General features: G+C 42.7%; 1 protein-coding gene across 5 annotated transcripts in view; it reads left to right on the top strand.

Annotated features, from left to right (window-relative positions):
• The window catches only part of Pde7a (phosphodiesterase 7A), a 92,116-nt gene extending 74,335 nt beyond the window's left edge, over positions 1–17,781 (top strand). For 3 of the 5 annotated variants that reach the window (XM_076932167.1, XM_034501149.2, XM_076932166.1), the window contains exons 6-13: positions 2,109–2,204; positions 2,581–2,681; positions 9,807–9,938; positions 10,408–10,499; positions 12,690–12,834; positions 13,436–13,532; positions 14,040–14,120; positions 15,991–17,781. In XM_076932167.1, coding sequence (XP_076788282.1) covers positions 2,109–2,204; positions 2,581–2,681; positions 9,807–9,938; positions 10,408–10,499; positions 12,690–12,834; positions 13,436–13,532; positions 14,040–14,120; positions 15,991–16,196 — 950 coding nt within the window. In that variant the 3' untranslated portion in view covers positions 16,197–17,781. The remainder of the gene's footprint in view (positions 1–2,108; positions 2,205–2,580; positions 2,682–9,806; positions 9,939–10,407; positions 10,500–12,689; positions 12,835–13,435; positions 13,533–14,039; positions 14,121–15,990) is intronic. The other 2 variants (XM_076932165.1, XM_076932168.1) reach the window with 2 other exon arrangements.
• The last annotated feature ends 861 nt before the right edge of the window (positions 17,782–18,642 follow it).

The following is an 18,642-nucleotide window of genomic DNA, read 5'->3' as shown; positions in this document are numbered from 1 at the left end:
AGAGGAGAGTGGCCAGCCTGTGTTGCCATTTCAGCGCTCATAGAGTCAATTCTAAAAACTAGTAAGGGCCACTACATCTTAGTTGCTCTGTAGGTTTATTTTTTGTTTGTTTGTTTTATTGTGGCAGTTTTACTCTAAATATTATTATTGTTTCTTTTCCTCTTCCTCATCCTCATCCTCCCCCTCTTCTTTATCCTCCTCCTCTTCCTTCTCTTCTTTCTCTTCTTCCTCCTGCTTCTTTTTCTGAGACCTTGAGAGAATGTTTTTCTCATAGCCCTGATCCTGGAATTCACTGTGTAGGCTAGGCTGGCCTCAAACTCACAGAATTCTTCCTGCCTCTCCCTACCAGATGCTGAGATTAAGGCTCTGTGCCACCATGCCTGCCTCACTGACAACCAATTTAAGGATATATTTATTACTTTCCATGTAGAGATGATATGCCAGGTCACCTGTTAAAAGAATTTTGGTACTGGCAAGATGCCTTTGCAACCAAGCCAGCACACATGACGTGCTAGAAAGCAATGACTTCTACAAGTTGTCCTCCAACTTCCAACTTGTGAACCATGGCATGCATGCCTACATATATATACACGTGTGTGTCTGTAAAAGAATCCTTATGGTCTAGCAAGAGAGTTCAGCAAACAAAGACATTTGCTGCAAAAGCCTGATGACCTGAATTTAATACTGATTCCCCAAGGTTGTCCTTTGACTTTCATACACACACACACACACACACACCATGGCACGTGTGCTCCCATCCTGCATGTTTATTTCAACACACAATAATAAACAATATTATATTTAAAAATCCTCTTTGTGGCCTGCCTCAGCCTCCATGATGTTCTGCAAGTGGTTACCTGTATTCATCTATAGGGTCTGTTGACAGTGGTTTGATGAGTTGTTAGTTAATTCTTTATTAACCCTTTTAAATACTATAAATTCTTAGTGTGAGAATAGTTGTTTCTTTTTCATATTTTATCAAGAATCATAGAGTTCAGAAGTAGAATCACATGTGCATTACTGTTATCTGTGATGTAGTAACTTATGAGATTAAACCCCTCTAAAATAGTCAATGTAACTGTTAATATAGCATATTTATCCTATATTGAGTTTACAAAATTTGAGACATATAATGAGGTATCTATAACCTGGAGAGTTTCTGTCAGGGATGGGAAATAAGCATAATGAAGATGGATTCAGACGGCAAGGATGAGCACGGCAGCCTGTGTGTGGGATGGAGGCCATCGGGAGTGAATGTGCAGTGTGTCTGAATGCTCGTGGTTATTGGGGCATCCTAGGAAAAAGAGACAAGAAAACATGGGTTGCTATGGGTTGCTAGGTAAAATGTATCCGATGGATGGGGATCTGTCTTTGAGGAAATATGGATAAATTAGTGTTTAAGGAAAAGGAAACTAAAGGCTTGGGGGTCTCTCATTCCCTGTGGGACATGAGGAAAACGGGGAAGAAGCATGTTAAAATTGTTGTGAAGAATGAGAGTCTTAAAACAGGTGCTTTACAACGTGAAAGCAGCCTGTCATTGACAGAACAGTTTTGTTGCATGGCACAGCTGACAGTGGGGAGATCTGTGTTCTGCCTGTCCTCCACTGGCTCTCAGGTTCTCTGCTCAAGTACAGAGGAGAGGTTTAACTCAGAGCTTCAGTCTTGGGGACCTTGAAGAGGTGACTGCCCTCTCCTAGTTCTGTTCCAGTAAAAATAAACACAATTTTTAGAAGGTTGTAGCCAAAGATTTTTGCTATGATTTCTATTCATTTCTATGAAGTGCTTGTAAAGGTAGATTGGCTTGTTCACTGTAGGTCAGTTTTCCCATATTCTACTACTGAGTCTGTTGTCTTAAAAAGTTTAACCTGAAAATCCTTTAAATTCTATCTTTCAGTTCTTTGTGGAAAGCTAAAACATTGTTTTCCTTAGTATGGAAGGGAGACATTAACACTTAAAGTGTAAAACTATCAAAGTAAGGAGCTGCAGACATTGGCAGAGAAAAGTGGGCTGGGATACTACTTCCAAGTCCATGGTTGGAGTCTCCATCTAGGGACAGTAGCCTGGCCTTGCATGTCTTACTAACGTAGCCTCTCCTTTTTCTTTTCTAGGAAATAGTCTAGTAAGCTTAACCTTTCATTTATTTAGTCTTCATGGATTGATTGAGTACTTCCATTTAGATATGGTGAAACTCCGTCGATTTTTAGGTAAGTGATTCTAATATATTTAACAAGACTGTACAAGAACTTGTGTAACTGTCAGTCAGCTATAACAAACTGTTCAAGATCAGAGCTTAAAAAAGGTGTTTGTATCTATACAAGACATGGCGACATTTTTGTCAGTGACAGACACCATGTATCAGCTGGCTTTACAGTCGCGTTCTTTTTCGAATGGTCTCTGCTGTGGGGTGATACTGAAATACCTAGTGATTGGTTGAATAGAAGAGACATTTAGAGTGTGAACAATTTGAGTAGGTAACCACATGGAAAATATATGTGGATCACTAATGATTACACTTTCTATACTTGGATGTCCTTCGTGTATACTAAAATTCGAGTCTTTTTTTTTTTTTCTTTAATGCAGTTATGATTCAAGAAGATTACCACAGTCAAAATCCTTACCACAATGCAGTCCATGCTGCGGACGTCACTCAGGCCATGCACTGTTACTTAAAGGAACCTAAGGTGGGTGGTGGAAAGTCACAAGACAGTTTCTGTGGCCACACACTTCCATAAGTTAGTACCTCAGCTCAGAGTCAGGAGCTTCTTTCATGAGAGTGGGATCGAACCAGATTGACTTTTCCAGATATGACTGTAAGTGGAAGAGCTAGAGAACCAGACTCAGAGCTCTCAAAGGTTTGGGTTCTGTGTTCCTACAGATGCAACTTTGTTTCAAGTGTCCCCATGTGAGGTTGCTGAGTGTGCTGGTGCAGAGCCTGAGGCCATAGGACAGAAAAGGCTGTACTTCCTCCTGTCCCTGAGGCGTGCAAGCCCTCTTCAAAGCAGAGCTCTTAATACTGTTCTTCTTGTCCCTGGACGTTCATATAAGAGCCTCACTTTAGGCAGGCGTGGAGGTTCATGCCTATAAATCCCAGCATTTGAGAAGCTGAGACAGTAGGATTACCAGGAGTTTGAAGTCAGACTAAGTAAATAGTGCCTTCCTGTCTCCCTAGCCTGTCAGAAACTGGTAATGGCCAAGTTGTTTTTCTTACTGGTGTACATTTATTGATGTCCTAAGCAACATGCTGGTTTTGGAAGAAGGGAGGGAGGGGAGGAGGGAGGGAGGGAGGGGAGGAGGGAGGGAGGGAGGGAGGGAGGGAGGGAGGGAGGGAGGGAGGAGTTTTGACCTGAAATTTTAGGTGTGGACATATTGTTACTGAACATAGAAAATGAATAAGAATGTCAGACCGCTGGAGAGGGTACTAAAGTCTTACATTTATAATGATGTTGTCCCTTGTGATAACCAGAAGAAAATCAGCCTAACGGCAGAAAGCAACAGGACAGCAGAGTTCCACTGGAGGGGCGCCACCTCTTATAGTTTTCTCTTTTAGTGAAAAGGACCTTGCAGATAGTTTTATAGATAGATACAAGTGAAATCCGACTTTCTTATACTTTAAAAGCCTTGTATTCAGGAGCTCAGACATGACTACAATCAATAGCTCTTTAGTAACAATGTTTGTTTTTCTAAAACTCCATTCTAGCCAGGGGTGGTGTAGTTCATGCCTTCAAGGACTTGGCAGACTGAATCAAAAGGATAGGAAGGTCAGTGGCTCCGTGCAAACACTCTAAAGTTGTGTGAAGGGCTGGAGTCATCCGTAGCTTTAGCTGTCAACTTGACACAAACCTAGAATCACCTGGGATGAGGGACCCTCAACTGTCCAAATCAGATTTCTCTGTGAGGCATTTTCTTAATTATTAATTGATATAGGAGGATCTAGTTCAGGATAGGTGGCAAGTAGGCCTGAGCTGTGTTAGAAAACTGAGCAAACCATTAACGGCATCCCTCCATGGTTTCTGCTTCAACCTCCTCCCCCAAGTTCCTGCTTTGGCTTCCATTGATGGTGTATTGTAACCTGGACATGTAAGATGAAATAGACCTTCCTCTCCAGGTGGCTTGTGGTTAGCATTTTAGCACAGATCCATTAAGAGATGAAAAGTAGGAGATCTGGATAGTTCAGTGTGTGAAAGTGCTTACCACACAAGTATGAGGATGTGGTTTGAATCCCTAGAACTATGTAAGAGTTGGATATCCAACATCTGTGTCCTAAGTGTCTGTAGTCCCAGCACTCCTTCTGAGATGGCAGGCAGGAAAGTCCCTGGAGCCTGACAGGGCAGCTGTCCTGGCATGTGCTCCGAGGAAAGCAATAGAGACTGTGTTTCAAATGAAGTTAGGTGAGTGAGACCAACCCTTGAAGCTGTCCTCAGACTTCCACAGCCATAGTAAGTACACACCACATTCACACTCATGAATGTGTGCGTGTTTTGTACACACACTAAACAGTCTTAATATCATTGAATTGCTTATACTTGTTGCAAAGTTCTTCTAAAAGTTTTAAGAAGAAATATATTTTTAATCAGTTTTCTGCTTTAAGTCTGTGATTTGCTTTTATATTTTCTCCACAGACATCATGACTATTATTGTGCATGTGGCGGGGTGGGGGGTGAACATGCCACAGTTGGAGTACAGAGGTGAAAGGATACCGTTTAGGAACTGGTGTTTCCTTCTGCAGATTTCTAGGGATTAAACTCAGTTGTCAGGCTTGAGACAAGCACTCTTACCCACTGGGCTATCTTCAAGCACCCCACAGGATTTTTAAAAATCCACTTGTATCTTTTTGTGTTTCATTTTTTGACCTGAGGTTGCAAAGTTATATGTAGTTATGTATTAATTTTGCACATATTAATCACATACTAATTTTCTTTTCAGAAGGTACTTGTTTAGCATTATATTAGTATTTAGCATTATATTCTTGTCATAGGTGATGTGTTTATAAAAAGATAAAGAGATACATAATATGTTCTGTGGGTGTGTGTGGTGAGGTATGGGGGAAGGGGATGTCTCAGTGGGCCCATGCCAAGGCATCCCTTCCTCCTGAGGGACCAATCACACAATGCTATAGTATAGAATAGAGTTTATTCAGGGCATGGGGAAGGGAGTTAAGAGGGTAAGAGAGACAGAGAGAGGCAGGGACAGAAGAGACATAGAGAAGTAGAGGCCAGCCATGAGCACATGAAGAGAGGAGGAAGGGAAGCAGGAAGGGTCGAGGAGACAGAGGGATCAAGAAAGCAAGAGAGAGAGGAGGGGGCAAGCAGCCCCTTTTATAGTGGGCCAGGCCTACCTGGCTATTGCCAGGTAACTGTGGGGTGGAGTTTAGACAGAATGGTAACATTCCCACGTTTTGGTTTAATTTAAAAAAGAAAAAATAGAAAGAGGTGATCACTGATGGCGAAGCAGGAATAGGGTCATCATGATATCTGGCTACTTTCTGCTGGCATTGGGGCGACGTGTCTCTAAGGAACCTAGAAGAATGGGTATGGGGGATTTTTGTCCAGTCTTAGAAGAGTTGGCTGCTTCCTGCTATCCAGGGTCTGTGGAGCCATCTGAGGATAGGTCAGAAGGGACAGGTCCAGTAGAAACGTCTGAGTCTGACAGGAGACGGAGCATTTGGAGGTTGCTTCTCTGGAGCTGTTCCAGATGCACCTGGACTTGACAAGATGTAGGGAATAAGATTAAGTACATTAGAGAAAAAAAAAATTTTTTTTTCTTAAGATGTACATTTGAAACCCAGAGGAATCCCACCCTCTGGAATAGGTAGTCAGTGGGAACTTTAGGCAGTGTACTTATCTGGATGGAGTTTATTTGGTCTGTAAGAGGCAGATCTGAATGGGTTTCCTGTAGCTCATAACAGCATGAGTTAACAACAGTCTTTAAGATGAACCTTTGCTGGACCGTATAGTGGGATGTTTTATTAGAGTTGGGCAACTTTATAGGAACTCAGATAATTCAGGACAGTGGCATAGCAAGAAGAGGAAATATAAAGCATTTCACCAATGGAAACTGAGTTTGGACAATGAGGTAACAGATTACATCTGTGAAAGCATAGCTGTCAATGTAGTCAGAAGTCTGAGAAAGAGTAAACAACAATCTACTAGTTATATATTATTTTTAAAAAAAATGACAGAGTCTACTAGCCAACAGTTCCCATGGTCTCCATGGTCTCTTGGGCTGAGTCAGTTTGGCTTTCAAGCACAGAAGATGCAGGGCTTTTTCTCTGTGGAATGGATACACGTGGCATGAGAAATGACTTACCTTGGTTTAGCCAAGTCATTTGACTCAGGTATCTGGTTTTGTCCACTGTGTTCTTCAGTGATCACATCACAATCCAGGCAGTATCTTCCAGGTGTGTCCACATCTTCTGAGACCATCTTGGGTCAACTGTTAAAGGCTTTGGGAATTCCGTCTGTCATAAATTTAATTAGCAAACTTCTGACAAGATTGAGAGCTATCTGAATTGGTTGTAACTGAATAGAATTTAGTAACAGTAGTAAAAATCTATTAAGACAGGATAGGAAGAGTCTTAAGTAACTTTGGCAGGTTGTGTAGGTAGAGAAAAGCACATTTTTGTACTAGCAAAGAAACGTTTGGCTGGGACCAGAATAAGAAAGCTGGCAGCAGCGGCATAAGATCATGGTGACAGAAAATGAGTTTGTCTAGGCAGGTTCAGGCCTGTGACACAAACTGAGCACACAGGCCATGGGAACAAGACAGGGGTGGGAGTGTGGATAGGTAAGCACTTGGGAAACCCTTTTCCGTTTATCAGACAATATGTGTGAAGATCTGTTAAAATCAAAGACAATTTAGCTTTCATTGGGTGATGGGGATGTTACTGAACTATCCATACCGGTGTCCCAAGAAGAGTTCCGTAACTGGTCACTGTACAGCCAAGCTAGAAATTCAGGTCATCATGTGAATAGCTAGGAACTATGGCAGCAATCTCTGGGAAATTGCCAGAAAGCAGTTCAACTCAGTACCAGGAATTTAGACCGGCTGTAAGAGCTTGAGGAATATATGAACTGCTTTGAGAAGGGAAGTCACCCAAGGTCTGGACGGGGCACTGAAATGTGCGTTCGAGGGTTTTTGTGATCTGATAATAGGAAGTGGCCCACAGGTCGCTCCCCACAGACCTGCTGTATTCCAGGCCCCTGGTGCAGGTTCAGTGGCTGTAGCTGCACAGTGCACATGGTGGGTCGGGTTGGAACTTGCTATGGGCCAGCAGATGAGGGACGAGAAGGGGGAGAAGCCTACGCTATGGGTAGATAGCAGGCATCTGAGCCCTGGGTGAGACACGTGGGCCAGTGCTCCCTGAGAGAGCATCTCAGCCGAGAGAAAGAAACTGTCTCAAAGGGAGAGAGGAAAGTCTCACCCAAGGGAATGAGTCCTAGAACAAGGGTCAGGGCAGCACAGGGTTAGCTCCAAGCTCAAGAAATCTTCCCTGGGACCATGTGGACAGTTACTCTGACCAGTGGGGTATGGGGGCTTACCTGTTCTAGCAAGCGTGGATATCTTGTGGTAGCTGAGGTGGGATGCAAACCTGCAGATTTCTACATCCGAGTCACAGTACCAATGATGTGTTTATAAAAAGATAAAAGAGATTTAGAATATGTTCTGTGGGTGTGTGTGGTGAGGTATGGGGAAGGGGATGTCTCCGTCTTCCCATGCTGAGGCATCTGTTTCTCCTGAAGGACCAGCCACATGAGCGGTATAGTATAGAATCGAGCTTATTCGGGCATGGGAAGGGGAGTTAAGGGGGTAGTAGAGGCAGAGAGAGGGAGAGAGTAGAGAAGTAGAGGAGTAGAGGCCGGCCATGAGCACGTGGAGAGAGGGGGAAGGGCAGGGGAAGGGGTGAGGGGACAGAGGGATCAAAAGATCAAGAGAGAACCAGAGTACAAAAGAGGAGAGGAGGGGGCAAGCAGCCCCTTTTATAGTGAGCCAGGCCTACCTGGGTGTTGCCAGGTAACTGTGGGGAGAAGTATGCCTGGCTGTTGCTACGTAAATGTGGGAGCGGAGCGGGGGTGTTAGACAGAATGCTAACAGTAGGAATATAATAAATAGGACATTTATATCATATCCGTTCTGTACAAGACCCACAGACCATTGAGAAAGGGGGGGCAGAGAGACTATCAGAGCCAGAGGTCAGAAAGGGCCTGCTAGACCCATGGCAGCCATGTTTTCCTCCACAGAACCTACACAAGATCGACTGAGTATCGTAGCATGAAGTCAGGAGAGACAGCTGTCCCTAACAGCAGAGCTCTTCACAGTTGATGGCTCTTCAGCAGGAAAGATCAGCTTCTTTAAGCGTCTGGGGCCTGGTAGTTTGGATATAGTGCTGTGGAGGGCTGCACACCCATGAGTATATACGAACAGCACAGATTGCACTTTGGTGGATTATTGTCTTTTAAGAGAACATGAAGTTTGTAGAGAAACGAGAGATGGACCTGGGAGGAGATAAGGGAATAGTTGGGTGCTGATCCCTGTATACAGGCCTGGCATTCTCAAAGAATTAATAAAAAATAGTATACTCAATATATAGTCAAAAGGTCTGATTTTTAAAAACATTTTGCATATTCTGAAGAACAATTCATTTTCTTTACTTTTTATTAAGCTCCTTCATATCCTAATTTGCATAATATAAAGAGAAGCCGTATATATTCTCTACCTTAAAAGAATATAGGGCTGTCGGGATGCTTAGTGGGTGAAAGTGCTGAGTCACAAACCAGCCTTCAGACAGCGAGAGGAAAGCAACTTCTGCAAGTCTTCCTCTGGCCTTCAAACCCTTGTCATGGCCCGTGTCCTGTCCCCTCAAAATAAATAACAATGTTAAAGACACTTTGTAGCTTCCTAGATGGAAACATCCAGTGACTTGTCACTGAGCATAGAAAGCCAGATTAGGACCTGAGTTTGTTCATTATCTTGTTGACATTTTTGTTGTGCTCTCATCTCCTCCATATGTTAGCATTATCAATGATTTATGTCCATCAGCTTTCATTGTCAGGTTATTTTACAGGGCTATAAAAGGATTATCTTAAAGTAAACCTAAATAAAGACGTACCGATGAGTGCAGCTCCGGAAAGACTGGTCCAGGCCGTGGACGCCAATGAGGCCCTGGCCGGAGCCAGGGCTAAGGGGCAGAACACGGAGATGGGAAAATGTGAGACCCTGGAGTTGGGCGTTACAGAATGAGCACCCGTTTTCCAGAAGCGGTGCCTCATGAGAACTGGGGATAGACTGAAGGTGGCTGCTCTTAGTGCTGAAAACTACAGTCAGCTAATACACTTTGACAATGGTTATTTTCTTGTTTAAGTTTGGTGACACCAAGAGTAAAGTTACATTGCTGCTATGAGTGAAATTCCTTTTCTGGCATGAATGCATTGTGAAAACGGTCCTGAATGTGGCCAGCCATTGGTCACATGAAAACACTCAACCCCGTTTGTCAGTTTAGAGTCCTTGTGTCTGAGAAGGAGTGTTTCTTACCTTGGATGTTTTTAGTGTGGTGAAAGTGAAGCCTTCCCTATCAGGTAAGCCCTGTCCCTCAGACAGCAGCACCATGCATCATAACACAGCCTGCACTGTCTCAGTGAGCCACCGCCAGGCAGGCCCTTAATGACACTAGGAGCTGTCCTGCTGAAAACTCAACAGGCAGAGCGGGAAAGCCACTGTCCCCACCGTCCCCGCTGCCACCACTAGCTCCTAGTGGTGGAGAATGTATTTCAGGGATGTGCGTGACTGACTCTGCTTCTGTTCTGCTTCAGCTTGCCAGTTCTGTAACTCCTTGGGATATACTGCTGAGCTTAATTGCAGCTGCCACCCATGACCTGGATCACCCAGGTGTTAATCAGCCGTTTCTTATTAAAACCAACCATTATTTGGCAACTTTATACAAGGTTAGTCCAGTTTCATTGGGAATTAATTTGGTTTTTGTTGTTGCTGTTTATTTTTTTAGTATGTGCTTAAAATCCCAGCTAAAGAGAGAGACAGGAGGACCCCTTGAGTTCACTCGCTGACCTGCCTCGCCTAATCCATGAGGCCCCAGCCAGTGAGAGACCCACTCAAAAAATGTGGATGACTCCTGAGGAACGGATTTAAGGTTGCCCTTTGGCCTCTACACACATGCATGGGTGCACGCTGCTCACACCACAAATGCACTCACCCACCCACAAATAAACACGTGCACAAATAAATTAATAATACTTTAATATTCTGTATTCTACAGTGTTTAATGTTTTGAAGAAATGAAAGTAGTCAAAGTAAATTTCCAATGAATGTTAATACTTTAACCAAGTTAATATTACTGACAAATAGTTCTTCATGCCCAGAAATTACTGTTAGGTAACAAAGAAATCCTTTTTATAGAATACCTCAGTCCTGGAGAATCACCACTGGAGATCTGCAGTGGGCTTGTTGAGAGAATCTGGTTTGTTCTCACACTTGCCATTGGAAAGCAGGTAAGTTGGATTTAAACCAATGTATTGCCTATAGAAAGAAAGTTACTAATTAAGCTAAACATGATGTTATTATTCGGCTGCTCCATGGCTTCCAGTTTCGTTAAACTAAGTGTGTCCTTTTTAAGTGTGTCCTTTTTAAGTGTGTCCTTTTTAAGTGTGTCCTTTTTAAGTGCAGCCGGAGAAAAGAGCTCAGCAGTTCAGAGCATTTGCTGTCCTTGGAGAAGACCTGGGCTCAGTTCCCACCTCCCACATGGCAGCTCACAGATATCTGCACATGGGACACACACATAAATGTGAGCCAGACACACAGACACTGAAAATCCAAATTCGTAAGCCTGTTACAATGTAGTTGTCGCTCGTATTTCACTGGCTGTTTATTTTTATGAAAGAGATCTCTTTTGTTGAGTACTATAAAACTCACTTCACACACAGTGACTTAGTAGTTGGACTTAGCTTTTCTGATCAAGGTTTCAGGTGTGGACCTGAAAGATTACACAGAAAGTGACACTGCATAACAAGATGCACCCAGACCGCAACATCTGCAAAGTCAATAAAACAAGGGTGATACGGCTCTGGGCCCGCATATGTATGGCTTCAGAGCTGTCATGAAGGATAATGAATAAAAAGAACAACAGAAAATAGCTTAAAAATAGTTTAATACTATTAAGCAGGCCATTTTGGTGGCATAATAAAAACCACTAATGTTAAGTAAGTCCAATATGACGGGGTTGGCAGAAACATCTCACACCTTGCCAGTATGGTTTTTTATACTTTGTGTTCAATATTCAGTATTGTGTTCATTTGAACCTGTTTGGTTTTTTCTAAATTTTAAAATTGTGTGTGTGTGTGCACTCAGGCACGGGTGAGCTGGGTGTGCTGGGGTACACATGCAGAGGTCCGATGAGGGGTGAGCTGGGTGTGCTGGGGTACACATGCAGAGGTCCGATGAGGGGTGAGCTGGGTGAGCTGGGGTACACATGCAGAGGTCCGATGAGGGGTGAGCTGGGTGTGCTGGGGTACACGTGCAGAGGTCCGATGAGGGGTGAGCTGGGTGTGCTGGGGTACACGTGCAGAGGTCCGATGAGGGGTGAGCTGGGTGAGCTGGGGTACACATGCAGAGGTCCGATGAGGGGTGAGCTGGGTGTGCTGGGGTACACGTGCAGAGGTCCGATGAGGGGTGAGCTGGGTGTGCTGGGGTACACGTGCAGAGGTCCGATGATTGCCCTCAGCAGTCATTTGTCTCCTTCCTCTGGGGTCCTAAGGATAATCTCAGGTCGTCAGGCTCAGGAGGCAAGTGCTCTCCCTGTTGAGCCATCTCGATGGCCTTGTTGAAGGCCCTTTGTTGTCAATAATACAAAAATAAGCTTATTGTGACCCTGTTGAGGGTTTTTTTTTTTTTTTAATCTCATGAGGCAGTTTTTTAAAAGATGCACTATATATGCTATCTGTATTAACATATGACATTTTTTATCCAGATAATTTGAATATTCTTATACAGATAACTGACTTAATTTTTTATGTGCATGTGTATTTTCCTTACATGTTTATCTACATCCATGCCAGGTACCTGAGAGCCAGGAGAGAATGAGGAACTCCCTGAAAATGGAGTTACCTTATGGGTAGGCTGCCGTGAGGAGGTTGGGAACCAGCCCGGTTCCTCTGGAAGAAGAGCCTGTCCCATTAACTGTTGGACCCATCTCTGGCCCCTTGATCAAACTGCTGAGAATTTTATTAGGATTTTATTAAGCATCTTTCTCAAATGTCTCAGTTGACAATTGAATAGGCTTGTATTTTCTCTGCCTGAATCTTCTTTTAGGTCCTAGGCACCAAAAAATAAGACAGAGTTGTTTCCTGTAAATACAGAAATTTCTTAGAAAATTCTTAAGGATTTTCTCCAACAGCATAATGGTGTTACATTGGTTGTTCCCCCCTTCTAAGCAAATAATTTGACTTTGGCTGACAGAATAAAAACACTTCCTTTGGCATCTCTGTATCGTGGTATTTCCCTGCAAACTCTTAGTTTTAATTTAGTTATTTTAATATTTTTAAATGCATGCTTCACAGTACTTTGTCATATATCAAGTTTAAAGCAACTTGCAGAATTTTGTAACGCTTTCTGAATACTTAAGCTTAAGGGAGAAAATAAATTGAAAGTACTAAATGTCTCCTTTATTATTTCTGTAATTCCAGGCAAGAGATGGAGGCTCAGATAGGTGCTTTGATACTAGCCACGGACATCAGTCGCCAGAATGAGTACCTGTCATTGTTTAGATCTCACTTGGACAAAGGTGACTTACACCTTGACGATGGCAGACACAGGCATTTGGTTCTACAGGTAAAGTTCTGCAACTTGCAAACGATTGGTTCCAGGGTAAATCATGTGACGGGTAGAACAAGAATGAAATATAGCAGATATTTTTTCAGGGTGGGTTAGGAGGAAAGAGCTCATCAGTCAGTGTGTGCCCTTCCTGGACACACAGCACAGTCAGGGTGTCTGACGAAGGACAGAGAAGGTCACCCAGTCAGCAATGGCTACTCTGATGAGTTTCCTCAGGAAAGGGGGGTAAGGAGTAGATGGTGTCTCTGGGTTTGTTTTTATTTTATAACTGGTCATTGTGTCTCCTTGGGATTGTCAAGAGTCATTCTAGTTTAACAGAGTTAGCATCCTCCTCATCAGCATTCTGCACAGATACTTGGTAGATCAATGGTAGTGTGAAGTAAATGTAACAGTGATTTTTTTTTGTTTGTTTGTTCATTTGACAGTATTTCCCTCTTTGCTGTCTTTTACTTTTATTTGGTTCTGGATCCCATCCCCAGCTTCATGCCCAGGAGCTCCTTTCTCTCTTCAGTGTTCTTCCCCATGGCTGGAGTCTATTTAAACTTGGTACAATGAGATCTTTTCTTCCTTAACACCCTTATAATATTTTGTTTGGTAGATGGCCTTGAAATGTGCTGATATTTGTAACCCATGTCGGAACTGGGAATTAAGCAAGCAGTGGAGTGAAAAAGTAACGGAGGAATTCTTCCATCAAGGCATGTCACATTTGAATAACTCATACCTAGCCATTTATAAGAGCCTCACAGTAGATGCATTATATTTTTAACAAGGATTCGAACATCATGTATGTGTAACCAATAACATATGGACCGTGATTTGAAACTGAGTGATCTTGGGTATTCGTGATAGCACACAAAGTAGGCTGGAAACTTCTCTGCAGAAAGACTGCTCTGAAACTACCGCATCCCTTTACCTGTGTAGAGAGCAGGATCGTGTGAGCACGTGAGGCATGTTTGAAAGAGCCGACAGAATTAGTCTTGGGAGGAACACCTCGAAAAAACTGTTCTGTTTGTTTAGTCTATTTAAATAGTGATATCAATTTGGCAAGCTTTCTATGTGTCCCTAACTTAAAGTTTAATCCTTTCATGAGGATCTGTAATGTGCCTCCAGTAAATTTCATAGATATTGTGGTGGTATTCATTATAATAGATTTAACCAGCAGATGTGTTGCATCTTAACAGTTCTCCTTTTTTAATTTATAGGAGATATAGAAAAAAAGTACCATTTGGGTGTGAGTCCACTCTGTGATCGTCAGACTGAGTCTATTGCCAACATCCAGATTGGTAACTATGCACATTTAGTTGCATCTGGTTAAAAAAAAAAATCACTTATTTTGATTAGACTAGACTAGACTAGACAATTATTCAAAACAAAGTATTCAATTTATGGTCATTGTAATTTGTAGGACAGTTGAGGACATCTTAACCATTTTAACAACGTGTACCCTTTCTTTGCTCTGCCAGCCCCTCCTATCTGCTTCAGGGACTCTTCTTAAAGGCTCAAGTGTCACTTCCAAAAGCCACCTTCCACTGTCTCCAGGCAGTCCAGAACAATGACCTCACACATTTTATTTGCTTTTGACTATGCTGTCCCACAGCCTATCACCACTGCACCCAGAGGTGGGAACTAACCATGTACTGGGAAGCACAGGACATATTCTGTGACTAGTACTGAAGCATGCAGGAGAACATGAGGATTACCTAAGGCTGACTGTGTTGTATTGAGCTTTGTAAGTAGAGAAAGTTGTCAGGGTGAAGCTCAAGAGTTTGGGTAGAATATATTTTGGGGATCTGGGGTTGAGAAGAGCCTTAGAATTTAGGTTGAACATAGTGAAGGGTGTTGATAAACATCAGGAAGGTCACGTTTCTAGAAGTTCAGGACTAACACAATCATTATGCAATGGGAGGACACAGCAGCAACACTGACTCCTATGTTGTGATTACAAAGCGTCTTGTAGGGACTGACTTGACTAGTCAGAGAGGCAGAAAATGGGCATAGCTTGCAAGAGTGCATGGTGCTGAGCCTGTGGGTCAGTACTGACTCCTGTGGCAAAGGTAGATAGATGTTCCTCTGTTGATGGAGTCAACAAGACAATAAATCTGCTGCTTTGCTTCTCCAGGAGAGCTACTCATGTTCAGAGAATAGGTGAGATGTTGGCAAAGGGGAAGGAAGGCTAGGTGAGTGGGTACCCGCAGTTCCCTTACTGTCTGTCTGCCTGTAGTTTAACGAAAGAACTTAAGTGGTTTTTAGAAATTTTGTACTTTGTGCTGGAGAGATGGCTCAGTGGTTAAGAACTTGCTGCTCTTTTGTTAGCAGCGCCCACTTAAGGTAGCTCCTACCTAACTCCAGCCCTAAGGGCCGACACCCTTTTCTGGCCTCTGCCCCTGAGAACACTCAAACATATATAAAACACACAAATATAAAAATAGGTATTTTTAAGTTGTGATTTTAGCTGAGCATGACAATATATGCCTATAATCTCACCAGTTTTGGAGTGAAGAGAGAGGACCTGAAGTTCATGGTCATCCTTAGGGACAGAGAGGAAGGAATATGTGAGACTCTCTCAAAGAAAATCAGGGCTGGTGAGTGGCACACTGGGCAAATGCACCTGCTATCAAGCATGGAAATCTGAGTTTGATCCCAGGGACCCACGTGGTGGAAGGAGAAAACGAGCTCACACAGTTGTGCTCTGACCCCCCACGTCTTCTGTGCCATTCTCACTTCAATAGTGAGAATATTAAACTAATTTTCCATTATTTTTAGACTACTTCTTCTCAGGAGTTTTGACATTGTATATTCTGAGTTAAATAAAATAGTCATACCAGGTGTGATATTCCATCCCCGAGGAACTGAAGGCAAAATCAGTGACCCCTCTTGGCCAGCAGTTGTCTCCCTGAGAATGTCCCTGGAATTGTGTTCTAGTGCCCTTAGAGTGCCACCCCATGTGTTAGCTTAAGATGTGCTTGTTCAGCTGACAGAATAGACCAGAGCACTACTGAATACATAAATTCTGATTTATAAATTACATGTACATACACAGACCTTTGAAAAGGCACTGTTTTGGCTAATACTTGAGTGGAACTGTAGAACATTAAAACTCTAGCTGTTTTAAAGATCAAGACATTTTAATGGCTTTTTCCTCTGTTTCTCAAGGTTTTATGACTTACCTAGTGGAGCCTTTATTTACAGAATGGGCCAGATTTTCAGACACGAGGCTGTCACAGACAATGCTCGGACATGTGGGGCTAAATAAAGCCAGTTGGAAGGGACTGCAAAGACAACAGCCCAGCAGCGAGGATGCCAATGCTGCATTTGAGTTGAACTCACAGCTATTAACTCAGGAAAATCGGTTATCATAACCCTGAACCAGTGGGACAGCTCCCTCCTGCAAGATTGTGGAAATGTGAAATGGTCTTGAGTTGAAGAACTGGTTCTGACTGCTGAGGATTCCAAGGCAATGATGCCAGCATTATTTATCAAGATGTCTTCTGTTGGATCATTTGAGCCCACTTTTTAATGATAAGACATGAATATACAGCAATATGCATCTGGCTTTTGTATGAAACCTGAAATGGATACGTAAAGCTCAGCAGGAGAACCAGAATGGATTAACAAAGGAAGATCAAGGTGTGCCACGTGCTTTCACAATGTGTATCCTTCCAGCCCTGAAACTTGAACTCAACCTCAGCAGCAATCTTGATGCAACCAGTCCAATACAATAGCGCACCTGTCCTTTCCACTACATTCTCTCTGAGAAAACTTCAGAAATGTGAAGTGCCCAGCCTCTGCTGCCTCTGGCAAGAATCAATCCATGTTTACAAATCAAATCTGAAATCTTGGTTCTAAATTGCCTTGGAGCGTTATTGTGAAGGAGCCACTGAGGGCTCTCAGCTGAGCTAGACTGCAGCTCTTCGCAGCGTTTGCCTTTTCTTCTTTGGATGTCAGTGTCACCAACGCCTCCCACTTGCTGTTTTGTTCTGTGCACTGGAGACTGAGAATTTACCACAGATACCACATGAAGCTTTTCACTCCGGCGCTGTTTGGCAATGCAGATTCTTTTTTTAACTATTAGTTTTTAACTTGGGGTGGGAGGGAAGGAACACCAATGTCTAGCTGTGTTCTGACTCTGCAGTGAAGACACTGCATGTTGTTTTCACTACTGTACACTTGACCTACACATGCAAGAAAAAGGTGGAATGTTTAACATACCATAATCAGCTCAGGGTATTTGCCAATCTGAAATAAAGTGGGCTAGGGAAGTGTGTCCTTCAAATCAAGGGTACTCAAGTCCCTTTCGCTGCAGTGTGTGAGAGGTGTGTTGTGTTCGGCTGTATGGATGTGTGTTTGCGTGCATGTTTGTGCATGTATGGCTGTGCATGTTCTGTCCATCCAAGTGGGAAAGGATTAGAAATGTAAGCTTTTATTTATTGTTTTAGAATGTGACATAGTAAGCAGCCACACTTGGGGGAGGGGAAGGTAGGTGAAGCTGTAAGATTGCTCCAGATGCCTTAAACTATGCACAAAGCTAAGTGACCAAACTTCTCATTTCGATTTGAAAAGTGCATTGTTTTCTTGTCCCCTCTCCCTCACTTTGATGAAATGTTACCCTTAGGTGGACCTTTTGATGTGAATAGATGTTTTCTAGGATAAAATTTAAGGACTGATTTTAGACTTAAAACATTCCACTTTTGTAATTTGTTTTCAGTGGTCTTATGTATAGCAAGCACAACTGTAATCTAGTTTAAGAGAAACGGTGCTTTCTTTGAGTTAACTTGTACCCCTTGTTACTGTTAAAGACTGTTCATTATGTTTACAGTTTGTTGCAACAGCCATCTTCTTGGGAGAAAACTTGAGTGTAAAGCCGTTTGTAAAAGGCTTTCCACACTCATTAAAACATGTGCCTGTTGCTGTTACCTTTGACAAATAAAAACTGGTCTTTTCTCATGTTTTTATCTCTGCACTTTACCTCACCACTCAGTCCTTTAGAGATCACATGCTGAATGACTTAGGTATCAGCTAGCTGTTGCCTCTTCCATTGTCATGGGTATTTTGCAGTCTAAGCCGTGTGCAGACTTTGTCTTCTGGGAGTATATGAGCTCTTATTCTGCACCCTGCAAATGCAAGGCCTGGTTCACTTTGTCTTGTCTGCTGTGGATGGTAATTCATAGCATTTGTTGGAAATTGCCTAAGAAATCACACCCTCGAAAGGGATAAAAACCTAGTTGTGTTTATATTCCTGGCCTTTTAAAGCAATGTAACAATTAGACACTTAATTCTTTTTTTGAGACAGGGTCTCTAATAAAAACCTAGTTGTGTTTATATTCCTGGCCTTTTAAAGCAATGTAACAATTAGACACTTAATTCTTTTTTTGAGACAGGGTCTCCTTAGGCTCGGATAGGCTCGGATACATAACAATGTAGATAGGCTGGCCTCAAACTCACAGATACCTCCCTGCTTCTGGGTACTAGTATTAAAGGTGTATGCCACCATCCCCAGTGCCAATTAAGAATGCCCTTCCTACCCTCCCAGACCTAACTCATTAGAAGGGATACAGTTCAGATGAAGATCGGACATATTTGCGCCTACTTCCTAGAAGAAAGTACAAGTGTTGGTGAACCCACTTGAATGATTTCCCAATTTTCTACAAACGCTGAAACTTCAGTAATTCTAATCTATCCAAAATATTTCTTTTAAGTATAATAAACTGGGTTGCTAAGTCTCCAAAATCCAGTGTGTTTTAAACTTACAGAACATCTCAATTTATACTAGCCTCATTTCCAGTGCTCGCCCATGCCCACACTCTG

Source organism: Arvicanthis niloticus, chromosome 4 (genome assembly GCF_011762505.2).
Source record: "Arvicanthis niloticus isolate mArvNil1 chromosome 4, mArvNil1.pat.X, whole genome shotgun sequence".
Taxonomy (NCBI): Eukaryota; Metazoa; Chordata; class Mammalia; order Rodentia; family Muridae; genus Arvicanthis; species Arvicanthis niloticus.
Note: the sequence above shows the minus strand (reverse complement) of the source record. Positions and strands in the feature narration are given on the sequence as shown.